This window comes from Schistocerca cancellata, chromosome 1, assembly GCF_023864275.1.
Source record: "Schistocerca cancellata isolate TAMUIC-IGC-003103 chromosome 1, iqSchCanc2.1, whole genome shotgun sequence".
NCBI lineage: Eukaryota > Metazoa > Arthropoda > Insecta > Orthoptera > Acrididae > Schistocerca > Schistocerca cancellata.
Genome location: NC_064626.1, coordinates 905,091,709 through 905,108,085, shown reverse-complemented (window position 1 = coordinate 905,108,085; position 16,377 = coordinate 905,091,709). Strand labels below are relative to the sequence as shown.

Here is a 16,377-nt window from a genome sequence, read left to right as displayed (position 1 = left end):
GTACGATCTTAAACTGACCAAGGCTTCTAGGAAAACTGCCGCGGTCTACGTAAGTTTCGCAACTCCAGTGACGGTGTTTGTGATCGGCAGGCCCGCCTTCTACCTGTACGCGGCGCTGAAGATCGCCAGCGGGCTGCTCATCCTCACCATCAGCCTGGAGTTCAAGACGCCCGCCAAGAACGTCGTCACCGACGTGCTCACCGTCCTCAAGAACATCGAGCTGCTGGCGCTGCTCTGCGTCATCTTCGTGCTCGGTGAGTCTCTACACTCCCAGCATCACACGCTTCAGTCTCTCGTACGCGAGTACTGCCAGGAGGCACACTCTTGGCACTCTTATCTTTCGATAAGCCAGTGGACTTTATGTTCAACGGTATTCTCTATTTAATTTACCGGAGGAGCGTTCATAATGACTTCTAACACCTCACTGTTTTAGCTGTAATTGGTTGTAAGGAAGATGGGAGTGAAAAGTCTCGTCGACGATGTCCTAGTTACCACATATAGAACATAAGCTCAGATGGGGAAGGAAATCGGTCGTCTCTGTAAGAAGGAGATTTAGGGAAACAACGCCAAACCTAAATCTGGATGAGTATTTGAACCGCTATCGTTCCTAACTTAAAAACTTGTGTGTCGTACCATTGCAACAACCACTAGGTGTAATTTATTCGATCTTTTTCTGTCTATGCGACTGAAGATTGTAGGGGACTAAAATTCATTCCTACACTCTTAGTGACATGTAGCTCTTCAAATTTTAAGTATATTTTCCCCTGGTACTTGGCGTCGTCCTTCTAATGTCTACAGGTTGTCAAATTTTTCCCTCCAGCTCCACACGCGATGTTATGACAATAGCGCTGTTCTTTGTGTATGCTCTTAGATCCCGTGTTGTGTTGTGTTGTGTTCTATTGTATTGTGTGTTAACCGGGGACCTAGAAACGACGGCGAGGCTCCGTCCCCGCCGCAGCCGCAGTAGTCCACAACCCCACGGCGACTCCCACAGTCCACCCCTCCGCCGCCCCACATCGAACCACTCTTTCAGTGTTGTTGTTCGGTTCGGCCCCCGGTGGACGAACCCCCCACCCCGCGTATGTGGAAAACTTATTTGCTCAGCAATCGCCGACGTAGTGTAGCCTAGGCGGAATAAGGGGAACCAGCCTGCATTCGCCGAGGCAGATGGAAAACCGCCTAAAAACCATCCACAGACTGTCCGCCTCACTGGACCTCGACATAAGTCCGCCGGGCGGATTAGTGCCGGGGACCACGCGCTCCTACCCAGTCCGGAAAGCCGTGTAGATCCCCTCTTACTTCACCCTCGTTATGACTCCAGCAAATTCAATATACTTGCCTGTAGAAATAATACACGAACTGCATTCTCTCGATAATTATCGATAGTATGAAATCGTACCATTACAATGCACTTCATGTAACGCTACCCACACGCCCTTAAAATACACTGTACATTCACATTGTCATCACCGGCCAAAAGCCTGAAAAACCATCTTTTGCATTGCGAGAAATGCTGGAAGGAAGGTGCCGACAGGTATTTGGAGCCATGCCAACTCCATTGCTGTGGTCTGATGCGCTAGGTTTCTCGGTTGAGAATCTACGACGCAAACAGTCCGATCGAGGTGGTCCCACAGATTCTCGATTGGTTTATATCCGGTGAGTTGGGTAACTAGGGCAGTACAGTATATCGTGCTGGTGCTCTTCGAACCATCATATACAGTACGAGCTGTGTGACACTTTGCATTGCCCCGCTGGTAGGTGCCATTGTGTCGAGGAAAAACAAATCGCATTTGTTGGAGTACAATGGCCCTCAGGGCTAGATGCATACCGGTACTTGTGTTGATCCGTCGTGCCTTCCAGAATGACGATATCACCAAGGGAATGCCACGAAAATATAACTCAGACCATAACATTTCTCCCTCCGCTCTGGACCCTTCAGACTATTGTTGCAGGGTATTACCTTTCAGATGTTTCACGACGCACACGCAAACGGCTGTCTGTCGGATGCAGCATAAAACTGCTTCCACCATTGGTCCGAAAGTCAATGTCATGCAGTTTCGGACGCCAGACAAATCGCTCCGTTTCCGCATTACGACAATGACTGCACTGTTTTCCGCGCCCCAGCAACACACTTAACGTACCCTCCACTGTTAGTTCTTCCAGCTGCCGTCTGATAGTTGACTTTGGCGTCGAACATTATCACATTAATCTAACTGGACCGAGTATTTCAGTTACTATAGTGAGCAAAGTCATTAATCTGTTAATAATCTATTTCCTTTACTTTGAGTTGCCGGCCGCTGTGGCTGAGCGGTTCTAGGCGCTTCAGTCCGGAACCGCGCTGCTGCTACGGTCGCAGGTTCGAATCCTCCCTCGGGCATACATGTGTGTGATGTCCTTACGTTAGTTAGGTTTAAGTAGTTCCATAATGCTTAGAGCCACTTTCTTTGAGTGGTGTTCAGAGCTTTTAAGTGCTTTACTTTCTGAGATTGTAGCTGGTGTTGTACCAGCATGAAATGTTTCCACTGTCTCAATGAATATTCTAAAAGATCACTGTCATACAACAAATGTCTGAATCTACAGAAAAATAATTCAAACTAAAATCTTAATCTAAATATGTGTAATGTAAATTACTAGTCGGAGGAAAAATAAGTTGACGTTTAAAAATGTCATTCTGCCTCATTGTCATAACTTTAAACATAACTAAGTCTAATCCCAAATGCAGCTTCAGTTAGCATCTCTAAGTCTGTCTGGTCGATGCCTTTACTCGGTGTCTCTTGCTCACCTTGGAAAACGTAAGCTGCACTCAATTCTCTTAATTAACATTCTACACCGTGAAGGTGATCTATAAATACTTCAGTGGCGGGAAATAAGTGTCTCATTGCAGATATAGATAATGTTAGTGTATCAGATTCGAGATTAGGCTTGCAGAAACTTAACTTCAGTTATAGGAGTAAACTGTTACATACAGTTTCCGTTGGTCCTGCTAAGAAACACGACTTATTAAATATGTTAGGTAATACGAGTAAACTGCAGTTTTCTGCCGAAATATTCGTGATCGAATTCGTGACTGATGTGCACTCTGATGATAAATCTCCCAATGGATTAAAATAGCGTGCTGGTATCGAGGCTCGAATGTGGACGATGGACTTATTTACGTAATTGAAGTCTGCTATGGGTTATCCAGATTTACGATTTCTTGGATGAGACAACTATTTTTGATTCATTGTTTCTCAGAACCTTTCCTTCCTCGCTCAGTCGTATAGAATACTATTGTTAGTCGATGCCTTGCGGCTTCATTAGTAAAGCTTCAATCTCTTCCAGACTCCATAACGGTCCAGCTGCATTCCTTGTAGAAACAGAGCCCGACTTGTGACACCCTAGTAATTTCGCATGAAATTTTATTTCAGCGTTCACTCCGCTACAAATAGAAAGATTAGTTCTGGCGTGGACTCAAATCACTTTCCAGTGTGTGTTCTCACAAGTGTGCTAGTCGAGTACGGTATGCGAGAAAGGCAGAAGCAGCGTAGAATGTTGGAACGAAGTACCGACAAAATGTAACTTTGAGTTGGACGAAATAACTGCTCGCGAATGAAAGTTTCAATTTGTCCACATGTTTCAGTCCTAAGCTGCAGCATGTAGTGGCATCTTCAGACCGCTAAGAGCTGTCGGGAACAACCAGGGTGGTGACGGAATCGTTCGGGCACGGGAAACTGTTCATATAGTGTGGCCATTCAAATTTTCACCCTTCAGCCCGTTCTAATGACCTCATCGTAGATGGACTGTTAAACCTTCATCATTGTTTCTTCCTACCTTTCGGAGGAGCTGGCTCAAAACCCCGCCTGGCCATGCAGGTTTAATTTCCCAGAATTTGCTCATGCACCATTAGGCGAGTTCTGGGATGGTTCTTGTTGTGTCTATGTATAATTAGACTGACTGGTCTCTAGCGACATGATTGTGATTAGAGCTGTGAAACTTAGTTTTCTTTTCCATTGGAATGAGTCAAGAATATCCTGTCGGCTGACGCATAGGAGCGTCACGAGACAGCGGAAGTGAGAAAGCGACTTGCCAGAGTAGTGACGTAACCTCCCCCCCCCCCCCCCCCCACGTTTGTAATAGGCTATGCAAAAATTTACAGTGATCACGCGAAAATTTCAGGGCAATAATTTCCGAAGTGAATAACTGATGAATGGGGAAAATGTACAACAAGGTATTTTCACAAATAACTTTCTCTACCCTGCTTACTTGAGTAGTGTATGTAAAACACTGTAATAACACACAGTGAATACGAAACGAAACAAGGGGTACCACTAAATTCGGAAAAACCTGCAGCAAAATCAAATGAATGGGTTTGAGGAATAGAACGGCTGAGAGTTCAGTTGGATAATATCTCGAAATTAGTTCACTGAATGCGAATACCTTGTCATCAGCTGTGTCAGGTATTTATCTGTTTGTCACCTAATCGATAGTCGGAACAGCAATAATTACGTATTTCTTAAAGTACGCGTGTGCCAATAGAAGATGGCAAATTGTTAGCAATTATTTTAAATTGTTAATGAAATCAAAATTAATTATTAGGAATGGTAAGCAAACTATCATTATTGAAATGTTTGACTGGCGAGAAACGCTGTTACGGAAGTAATAAGTAGTTTCGCAGTAACGCTTTACTCATAGGCACAGAACTCAAGGGTTTTACAAATGAAGCTCATCGAAATTGTCAATCTTAAATAATTAAGAAGTCATTTCAATGAATTAAAAACAATTAACTTAAGCCCAAACCAACATAAAATACCACTGCGATAGATCCCATCAAATAAAACATGGAGAATTTATATTACTGTCGTTAGAATCTTGATTTGTCAGTATTACTTCTATTAATTTTTACTTTATTGTTAATTCAGTAAAATCTTTATTATGAACATTGCCTTTGATTATTATGGAACATTATAGCTAACTCACTGAAACGTCATTACTGATCAATTTCAATTAAGAAGAAAATAAGACTGACAGTACTGATCTTTTCAGTATTTTATGTCATTGATAACACGACGACACTCAGTTTGTGTTACAAGGAAAGGTACAAGTGACTGTAACAATAATGTAGGAGAGTGATGAGATCAGAGCTACAGTTTTAACGCATCACAACTATTAGAGAGAGGCTCACTCTAAGTGACTGTGTGCGCCTCACAGTATTTCCAATTTGAATAAATGCGAACAGTCTCACAGTTCGTCTGAGACGTTGAGAGGCCTGCGTCAACTTCTGTGATAACGCTTCTTCCACTCCTTTCATGACGATCACACTTTCATTATCGACTACCAGTTATGGGGCAGGATCTTGATATTACTGGCGTCTTATACATCTGCCTAGAAGTGTCACGGCCGTTGTCTCGTACTTACGAATTTGGCTTCACATGAACCTAACTTTTGACTCTGCATGCAACACGCGCGTCCACGCAACTACGTGTCAAACATCGAAGAGCCGCGCGCATTCTGTCACACAGCAGAGCCTCGACAAACTATTCAAAATGAATAATAACCGCTTTGCTACTCTTCTAGGTAATTTATTTAACGACCGGTTTCGTAACCTAGAAGCCACGACATACGGTTGAACATGGTGAATTATGACATTAAGCTTGTAACATGGACGGGACCGGAGAGTCTTTGTCTATGAATAAATGACGCAATTAGCGGATTCTTAGTCAGGAAATGTTCGGTCCCGTCCACGTTGCAACTTTGTCACGATTCACCATATTTAATCTGATGATGTGGCTTCTAGATTTCAAAACCGGTCGCTAAATAAATTATTTACAAGAGCAGCTAAGCGATTATTATTCACGATGTGTACTTAAGGTTGCGGTTGTCCGTCATACAAGACAGTGTTATACAAAATGTGCGTAACGTCTTCTATCGGTTCCCTATCGGCGCTGCCCCTGTGTAATCATAACGAACGTTACAAAGCTAATTTAAATTTTTTAAGAATATTTGCGTCAGTTACATAAACTCACAGACCACAACTCAAATAATCAGATAACTCTTTTCGAACAGGCCTCGGAGGCACCAAATGTTTCCGACCACCGTGTTACCCTCAGCCCAAAGGCGTTATCGTATGTTGATATGAAAGGGCGTGGGTTCAGGACACCTCTCTCCCGTTGGCAGTTTCGTGACCCACAGCCGCTACTTCTCAATAACAAGGGCCGGGTGCACCCCCACTTATCTATTATGTATGGAAAACTCTGATGGCCACCCATCAAAGTGCTAGCTGACGGCGCTTTACTTGGATAATCTGCCGGGAACCGGTGTAACCACCTCGGCAAAGGCTTTGGCATAATCAAATAACACGAGGGGCATTCAGTAAGTAATAAAACACGTTTCTTCTCGGCCAATTGCAGTTGAAAAATTGCGGTATTTGGTACAACCCCGCGTCAGCCTATATGGTTTCATGAAGTTCCGATAGATGGCGGCCCTATACACAGCCTTCAAAAGTACTTCTGACTTCCAAGCAGAGAGTCGTCATTGAGTTTCTTCTAGCGGAAAATCAGATCATCGCATGTATTCGAAGGCACTTGGTGAACGTCTACGGAGACCTGGAAGTGAAGAAAAACGTGGGAAGTTGGGCGAGGTGTCTGTCATCATCGCGACAAGATCGCGCAAACCTGTCCGCTCGCCCGCGTGCCGGCCAGACGCACACAGCTGTGACTCCTAAATGTTGGAACGTGCGGACACTCTTACTCGAGGTGATCTACGGATCACAACCAACCACCTCGCTGCTCAATTCGACTCGTACAGCAGTTGGGGTACTCGAAGGTGTGCGCCCGCTGGGTTCCTAGTCGCCTAACAGAAGACCTTAACGAGCAACCTCTCGATTTCCGTCTGTTCGGCCCAATGAAGGATGCAATCGGCGGGAAATAGTAGGCAGATGATGGTGAGGTTATTGAGGCAGCAAGACGCTGGCTCCGATGTTGACCAGTTGCGACCGAACCGCCGAATCTTTCCATCAGTAAATGGGGTATGTTCTCAACTGACTCGGTTGTTTTAACCCCCTCCACTGACGGAATGACCCGCTTCCTAATTCCGTATGTATAAAACCAATACGGACTTGTAGCTGTCACGCCTCTGCGCTTACTGCTATATATTTTAACTGTAAATAGCTCAGTCCTAATGGTAAGAGGTAGTAGTGAATTCACGTTGTTAATATTTGAATACAGCACAGCTGCCACAAGCTCAGCTCACTTTTACTCCACTCCTACCCTCGCCATTGCACCACATTAACTAGGTGCTACGTGGACCTTGCTAAATTCACTTGCGTATACATTTTTGACCATTACTCGCCAGTATTTACCTAATGATTAGTACACTCCTAACCGGACTATTTCCCTAAGAGCTGTGATGATTGAACGGGTTCGATCCACGGCCTACAGTGCCCTGCAGTTCACACGGTAACACTGCCTACCTGACCCACTTAACTTGGTAGTGAGCTTATGTATCCAATCACCACTGCTAGCAGCAGTGGATAATCCTATCAGCACGACGAGAGCAGCAGACTTACCGTCGAATCCTCCTGAAAATACTTATGACTACGGTGGCCAGCTCTGAAGAAGCAAAAGAATAAATCAATTTCTGGCTCGTTTCAAAGTGAAATGGCTTGAGTTGAATTTAAACTTAATTCTGAATATTACTATTTCTGATCATTCTAGATGATTCTACAAAGCAAATACTCTCTCAATTTCTGTGAGTTGGCTTGGTAATTACTACCAAGACAGTTTATGCAACTTGGGTTAACAAAATTCTATCCTTCAACTTATTTAATGATTTTGGATATTACTCTTTGGACCATTGATACAGAATTAGTTAAGTGACTTTACTTGAAAGATTGCTCAGAAAAATTTTAAGTGACTGTAAATAGGCGACTCATTCTGGTGTGACCATTGCTCTTTTCAACATTCTTATACGGTAAAGTATTCTACAACCAAAAGAATTGTAAATGAAAGAGGCGATGGTGGCCTCAGTCTGATTTCACTATACTATGTTTGAGGTTACTACACTTTACAATGAACAACATGCGTCGTAATTTTACTCATTACTATATTCTGTCCTCTGCACTTGCATAAAAGAAAACTGGTATTCTCCTTTTACATGTATACAAAGTTCGACTTAACAATTGCAAGCAGTCGGTGCTGGTGATGCGATGCATGTGGCTAACGCAGCTCTTCACGCCTCATGCCCTTAATGGCGGCTGGAACTACGAGCTGTAGCGCTCGTATAAGCTACTGCCCATCCGCCATAAAATCTGGGCGCAGGAACTCTTACAATCAGCCCCAGTGGCATAGAGGCGGCTTCAACAACCATTCGTCGCATTTCACTCCAAAAACGGCGACGATATTCGCCTCTTCTCTGTTGCACAATCACTTTTGCGTGAGCACAGTTACGCACGTCCGATCACGTCAACACTCCCCAGGCCATTCCATTGTTCAGTCCCTGTGTCTCCAGCTACCCCTAGCTACACTCGTATCACCAAGAGTGGGGGCGTTCCCCTACCACCTTTTTACCGAAATCATTTAGTATTTAAGAATATTTATATTTATTACCCTGGAGTTCATACCAGTCATAATGATTTACTACTAGCGTTTTACAACATTAAATTATATAGTAATAACTTATAATTACCAAGAAAAAGAATACATTTGACTCCGAGAGCTTAGTGCATTGTCTGACAGGTAGCGCTAATTCCCAGTTTCGCCAAAAGATGGCATCAGGGTGTACTCCCTGGCAGTCTCACACAAGCGCGCCCGTTTCCGACGCGCGGGCTCCAAATTACTGTCAGCCCACCATGATTTCAGTTCCGTTACACAGTGGAGTGGTACCTTGCGGGCGTGCAAGCACCGTCAGTAAGGTGGCGTAAAGCCGTCGCATTGAACGGAGAATACTATGGAAAATACGGTTTTGTACCCAAAAGAGTGGGGAATAATGTGTGTTGGAATCCTCAATAAAACTAACCTGCTTTCAGAAAGAAAAGTGTTGCATTATTATTGATCGCCCCCCTCGTATTTACAATTTAGATAGTACACCTGTGTTAAATTGTTCACAACGTGACGTGGCCTTGTGGTGGTGTTGCAGGCACGGCGTGGGGCTACATCGAGAGCTTCCTGTTCTGGCTGCTGCAGGACCTGGGCGGCTCCCGCTCGCTGATGGGCGTCACCATCACCGTGGCCGGGCTGGCCGGCATCCCGCTGCTAGTGCTCTCGGGACCCATCATCGAGTCCATCGGGCACGCAAACGTGCTCTTCATCGGATTCGTCTTCTATGCCATCAGGCTCTTCGGTTAGTGCCGCGCGGCTCTGTCACGCTGAATTCACAACACGGGAGCTCAAGGAATACTTAGACTACTGGCCTGGCCATTAAAATTGCTACACCAAGAAGAAATGCAGATGATAAACGGGTATTCATTGTACAATTATATTATACTAGAACTGATATGTGATTACATTTTCACGCAATTTGGGTGCATAGATCCTGAGAAATCAATACCCAGATTAACCACCTCTGGCCGTAATAACGGCCTTGATACGCCTGGGCATTGAGTCAAACAGAGCTTGGATGTCGTGTACAGGTACAGCTGCCCATGCAGCTTCAACACGATACCACAGTTCATCAAGAGTAGTGACTGGGGTATTGTGACGAGCCAGTTGCTCGGCCACCATTTACCAGACGTTTTCAATTGGTGAGAAATCTGGAGAATGTGCTGGCCAGGGCGGCAGTCGGAAATTTTCTGTATCCAGAAAGGCCCGTACAGGACCTGCAACATGCGGTCGTGCATTATCCTGCTGAAATGTAGGGTTTCACCGGGATCGAATGAAGGGTAGAGCCACGGGTCGCAACATATCTGAAATGTAACATTCACTGTTCAAAGTGCCGTCAATGCGAACAAAAGGTGACCGAGACGTGTAACCAAAGGCACCCGATACCATCACTCCGGGTTATATGCCAGTATGGCGATGACGAATACACGCTTCCTATGTGCGTTCACCGCGATGTAGCCAAACACGGATGCGACCATCATAATGCTGTAAACAGAACCTGGATTCATCCGAAAAAATGACGTTTTGCCAATTGTGCACCCAGGTTCGTCGTTGAGTACACCATCGCAGGCGCTCCTGTCTGTGATGCAGCGTCAAGGGTAACCGCAGTCATGGTCTCAGAGCTGATAGTGCATGCTGCTGCAAACGTCGTCGAATTGTACGTGCAGATGGTTATCGTCTTGCAAACGTCCCCATCTGTTGTCTCAGGGATCGAGACGTGGCTGCACGATCCGTTACAGCCATGCGAATAGGATGCCTGTCATCTCGACTGCTAGTGATACGAGGCCGTTGGGATCCAGCACGGCGTTCTGTATTACCCTCCTGAACCCACCGATTCCTTATTCTGCTAACAGTCATTGGATCTCGAGCAACGCGAGCAGCAATGTCGCTATACGATAAACCACAATCGCGATAGGCTACAATCCGACCTTCATCAAAGTCAGAAACGTGATGGTACGCATTTCTCCTCCTTACACGAGGCATCACAACAACGTTTCACCTGGCAACGTCAGTCAACTGCTGTTTCTGTATGAGAAATCGATTGGAAACTTTCCTCATGTCAGCACGTTGTAGGTGTCGCCACCGGCGCCAACCTTGTGTGAATGCTCTGAAAAGTTAATCATTTGCATATCACAGCATCCTCTTCCTGTCGGTTAAATTTCGCGTCTGTAGCACGTCATCTTCGTGGTGTAGCAATTTTAATGGACAGTAGTGTAGTTGTTCGCGACGAAAGCGGAATAGCGACTGAATCCAAAAATTTATTTGTGCATCCTTAACATCTCACAAAATCTTAGGGGGGCGCTGAAAAAAATTATCAGAGATGTGAGAAAAAATCGTCTTCTGAATTAGGATGATGTATCTTGTAATGACACTTTGGAGTTCTGGGAAAGAAGAGTACACGCATATAATGCTCCCAATGTTTTGGTTAAAACATTCTACGAATGTAAATGGGAAAGAAGTTTAGGTTAGTCCTCCTTTCCGTAGAATCTTTTTTTTCTTACGTCACGGAAGAAACGGAAAAAAAGTCACAATCTACGACAATTATATGAATTGGGAGTACACTATTACTTCAACCAAAATTGAAGTCACGAACTTTTTAAATACATAATTATTTTGTAAAACAGAAAAAAATAGTAAAATATTGTAAACATCACACAGAAGATGCTTTTAAGAAGCGAATCTCGTCGGAATTGAAATTGCTGTAAAGAAATGAAAATTGTTTCTTCTGTTATAGCGAAGGGGAAATATTTTGAATGTGGATGTGAAGGAATCAAATAATCCAATTAGCTTTGCCTCGGGCCTTTCCCTTAACTTTCAGAGCATTTCCTCATTTTTATGAGGCGAGTATAGAGAAATATTACCGCTTTTTTGTCACTTGTCACCGCTATTGGTGATCAATGGAATCTCGTTAGTAAAGTCTCACTCTAGATTTTAAAGTAAAAACATTAAAATGAACAGTGACGGTGCAGAATGTCACTTATGGACTCTGATGGTCCCTTGTTCAAAACTTCTTTTTGATCTCCTCACTCGTTCATGAAATATTAGGGGTGACCACGTTATATCATTGTGTAGTAGCCTTATCAAACTGTGTTGTCCGGACAGAACACGTTATTACCCTTAGTCGCAAGTTCCAACACAAATTTTGCGATTCAGTTTCGTATTATGGAACAAGGTGAAATTCTAACGTGCTAAAATGTTTGACATCTTTCTTCATATCGTATTGCTTCTGGAATCTAAGTTTCTGTTGATATTGTCGTTTGCAGGAGTGAAAGGAGAGTAAACATGGAGGATAAAATAAATGGCGAAAAATGGCAATACTTATTGTCTACTGATCAACCCAAGGACAGGACCCACCTGTGTGGGTTGCTACCGGAAGAATAGTGTTCAACGAAGGATATCGTCACACGATCTAGTGATTACTAACCAACCAGCGCAAGTAGTTGCCTTGTCGGGAAATCTTGGGAAAGGAAAACTTCTTCTGAAAGAAGCTAACATCGGATTCAGCAACACCACATAAGTGTCCGTTAGCAATACCTAATGAAGGAGCCGTTATAACGTTATATTCTCTGTTTTTAAAGTGGAAGGACTTTCCGTGCGCTAAACTGCGTGCAGATATTGGACAGATGAATCTTGGCAGTCTAGTATTGTTTCATTTGCCGTGGATTAGTTCCACTTTGCAGCCAATTATATGAAACATTGTCACATCACTGACTGAATCAACATCAATATTTCCCAAGCGAAGTTATCACATGAATTGGACACTGAATAAATATTCTTGGTATTAGTACAGTGAAAGCAGTACGACAAAGTACTCTCTCACATTGGAGCAGTACTTTATGTCAATTGTTCAAAGACCTTTGCCTGAAGTTGAATGAAATGGAAGTTTTGATAATGTTACTCTCCAACCATTTTCCAGCCGTTGCATTTCTCTGAGCTATCGAAAGCAGTAAGCAGTTTTCTGTTTACTTGTAAGAGTACTGTTTAGCTTATTCACGGCAAAAGTGATTTGTGTAGAAACGATAGCGATTAACAGATTTCGTAATGTTTCAGTAATTGGCCTTAAGGAATATACTCTGTCCAGTCACATTGTCACCACCTGTCAAACGCCTGAATAAGCACCTTTTGCAGCACGAAGAGCTGCGGGACGTGAAGGAAGAGTGGCAGTAAGATTCTGAAAGGTACCGACAAGGACGTGGAGTCATGCTGGCTCCAGAACTGTGGCCAGCTGCGCTGGTTTATCGGTTGAGGATCCATGACGAGAACAGCACAGTCGAGGTGGTCCTGTTGATTCTCGATTGGATTTGAACGCGGCGAGTTTGAATGCCAGGGGAGCACGATAAACTCACCCTGGTGTTCCTCGAACCAAGCACATACACTGCGAGCTGTGCGACAGGTTGCATTGTCCTGCTGGTAGATGCCATCGTGCCAAGAAAAACCAGACTACGTGTAGGTCTGGACAAGGTCATCGACGATAGATGCATACTTGTTGTGGATCCACTGTGTCTTCCAGAATGACGAGATCACCCAGGGAAAGCAAAGAAAACATTCCTCAGACCACAAAGCTCCCCACTCCGACATGGACGCTAACGATGATTGATGCAGGGAGTTTGATTTCACACGTTTCACGCCGTACAAGCCAGCGATCATCTATCCGAGGGAGCATAAAATACGATTCATCTGAAAGAGAGACCTATCGCCGTTCGGTAGACGTAAAGTTGCGGTAATGGCTTGTACATCCAGTGTTCATCGTTGATGAACAGCAGTGAGCGTAGGTAAAATAATGAGAAGCTTACTACGGTGGCCTGTACGTAGCAACGTTTGCCGAACAGTCGTTGAGACGTTGTTGGTAGCCCCCTTGGTTCACCAGGGTGGTAGTTGCTCAACAGTTGCACGCCTGTTCATCTGAACACATCTCCACAGCCAGCGTTTACCCCTTGTCATTTATGGCCCGTTGTGCACAAGCTGGCTCGGGTCTTCTCTTAGAAAGCGCGTTTTTGCCACGCACGGTATACTTTAACCACAGCGGCACGCGATCAGTTTACAAACTTAGCCGTTTCAGAAGTGTTTGCACCAATGGCCCGAAAGCCAATGACAATGTTTTTTTGGACATGAGATAAATTTCTCCGTTTCCACATTACAACAATTGCACTGTTTGCCGCGTTCCCCCTCGCACTCTTTATATAGCCTCCATTGCTAGTGTTACAACCTACCATCAGTGACTTGTTATTTCACGTTGACGTCATACTTAAGGGACCTTGTGGTATCATAACCTGTTCTTCTGGACTTCTCTTACGCGCATACCCGACAAACATGACTCGATCACATTTAAAATATATAACTTCCAATAAGATGACTTCCTGAGGATTAACTGGAATTACGAAAAGTCATCCTAAACGTGATTCACTTTGATTAAATCTGGGCTGTATTTTAGGTCTCTACAGATATGGCTATGCATCGCGTGATTGGCTGGAAACATTCGTTATTTGAGTTAATCAGCTGTGAAAGATATGGCACAGCTATTTATAAACGAAAACTTAATAGAAACGACCTTCGAATGCCTTGTTCAAGCAGTTTGCAAGTGTACGTTACGCGACTGACCCGGGTAGAAAAATTAAATCACGAGCAATTTAATCCGTCAATGTGTGAACAAGAATTCAGTTCAGAACCGAGGGAACCAGGAGAAGGATGGATGCATCAGTACACTTGGAACCCTATGGTGATAAACTAGTTACCATATGCGGAAAATTTTCATGACGAGTAATTGTTTGAAACACAGAAAGTAGTGTAGGAAATTTGAGCAAAGATCTAATTTGCATTATTAAATTATTACTATTACTGTTAATAACTTTTTCTGTTGCACTGGAAGCTACTTTTCACACGACTCCCGTTAATTTGGCATAGCAAGATTTCCAAAATAATTGTGACAAGAAACAGGACAGCTTTCATCTGCTACCATTCCGCAATCTGAGGTAAAGGAATTTTTTGGGCTTGTCCGCCTGCGTATCTGGGTGGTAACGTGCTAACCTCCCACGCAAGCGGACCAGGGATTGATTCCCAGCCGGGCTCGAGATTTTCTCCGCTCGAGGACTGGGTGTTGTGTTATCCTGATCATTTCATCCTCATTACCTGCATGCAAGTCGACCAATGTGGCCTAGACTGAAATAAGACTTGCACTTGGCGGCCGAACTTTGCCGGATGGGGCTCCAGGGCAACGATGCCATAAGCTCATATCTTTTTTCTTTTTTTTTTGTGAATATGGGACGAGTTTTGCTTGTTACCTTCAGTTGTTAATGTTTTATAACGAAACGTTGAGCGTCTAGCCACAAAGAATTCGGAAAAAACACAAATGGTTAGCCCTCTACTATCTCACACACGCCAGTTTTGGGCGTGATGACTTCAGCCAACGTCAGTGCAAAGTTATTTTCTTCATAAGCTGCCATATAAGTGTCTGTATTATTGCTTCGAGGACGTTAGTATTAAATTTTTTCCCATAATTTTCTTAAATGCAGGACTTGTCAACTATCTTTTTGCCACTGCTGTCGAGGGCGGAAGACGTTAATGTCAGCTGGACGTGATTTTAGAGCGCGCTTTAATTGTGGGAAAGGCAGTGTTGTCATACCTGAAGCAAATTGCCCTGCGGCGTTCTAAATGCTGTATTCTGTCACATTAAACTTGTCCAGTTGTCACATGCGCACCAGTGTCCGTCACTCAGACATCATAAAGCGAGTATTGCGTAGCCCTCCGTTCTCAAGACAGAGGGCTCTGAGAACGCATGTAATCGAAATTGTTAATGGCCGAACAGATGAACTGAGTCCAGAAGCAAGGATTTACGCACTTCGTAATACTGAGCCTCTCCGACGTTGGTGCACATCTTCTGTATTTCATTAACGGTTCAGTAAACCGGAAAAAGTTTTATAGCATATTATTATTAATTAAGAAGAGAGTATTTAGCAGTAAAGTAAAGAGTTTGGGTGTCTCCATAAGCCGTAGCTTAGCGGGATGTCGATATGTAACGGTTTCCAAACGTAAATCCACTCCGTCAAATCTCTTGAAAGAACTGGTCTCTATTTACCACTCCATCGTCCAGCGATAACCTAACCGAATCCTCTGAAATAGTATGTCGATGCTAGCGTATCTTAAAGGTACAGCTATCGTGGCGATAAACAAACCGCCGCAAAACTTGATACAACGCCGGGGCCTGGCGGTGTTTAGCTGGCACCGTAATTACCGGTTCCGGCCACATTGGCTTTCAATTTCAGAAAATTTTTGGGATTTTTTTCGAAAAGGTTGAACGCAAGAATTAACAAGCGTTCATACACTGCTCGTCTTTCAAATGGCGTTAAAATGTGCATTATCCTAAGGAAATGCAATCCGAAAACAAAGGAAGTAGGTTACAGTACACTTGTTCGCCCACTGCTTGAATATTGCTCAGCAGTGTGGGATCCGTACCAGATAGGGTTGATAGAAGAGATAGAGAAGATCCAACGGAGAGCAGCGTGCTTCGTTGCAGGATCATTTACTAATCGCGAAAGCGTTACGGAGATGATAAACTCCAGTGGAAGACTCTACAGGAGAGACACTCAGTATCTCGGTACGGGCTTTTGTTGAAGTTTCGAGAAGATACCTTCACCGAGGAGTCGAGCAGTATATTACTCCCTCCTACGTACATCTGGCGAAGAGACTATGAGGTTAAAATCAGAGAGATTAGAGCCCACACAGAGGCATACCGACAATATTTCTTTCCACGAACAATACGAGACTGGAATAGAAGGGAGAACAGATAGAGGTACTCAAGGTACCCTCC

General features: G+C 44.0%; 1 protein-coding gene across 2 annotated transcripts in view; it reads left to right on the top strand.

The window, feature by feature from the left end:
• Nucleotides 1-16,377, top strand: part of LOC126190952 (uncharacterized) — a 349,144-nt gene that overhangs the window by 323,488 nt on the left and 9,279 nt on the right. For both annotated transcript variants that reach the window (XM_049931608.1, XM_049931616.1), the window contains exons 7-8: nt 91-254; nt 9,112-9,315. In XM_049931608.1, coding sequence (XP_049787565.1) covers nt 91-254; nt 9,112-9,315 — 368 coding nt within the window. The remainder of the gene's footprint in view (nt 1-90; nt 255-9,111; nt 9,316-16,377) is intronic.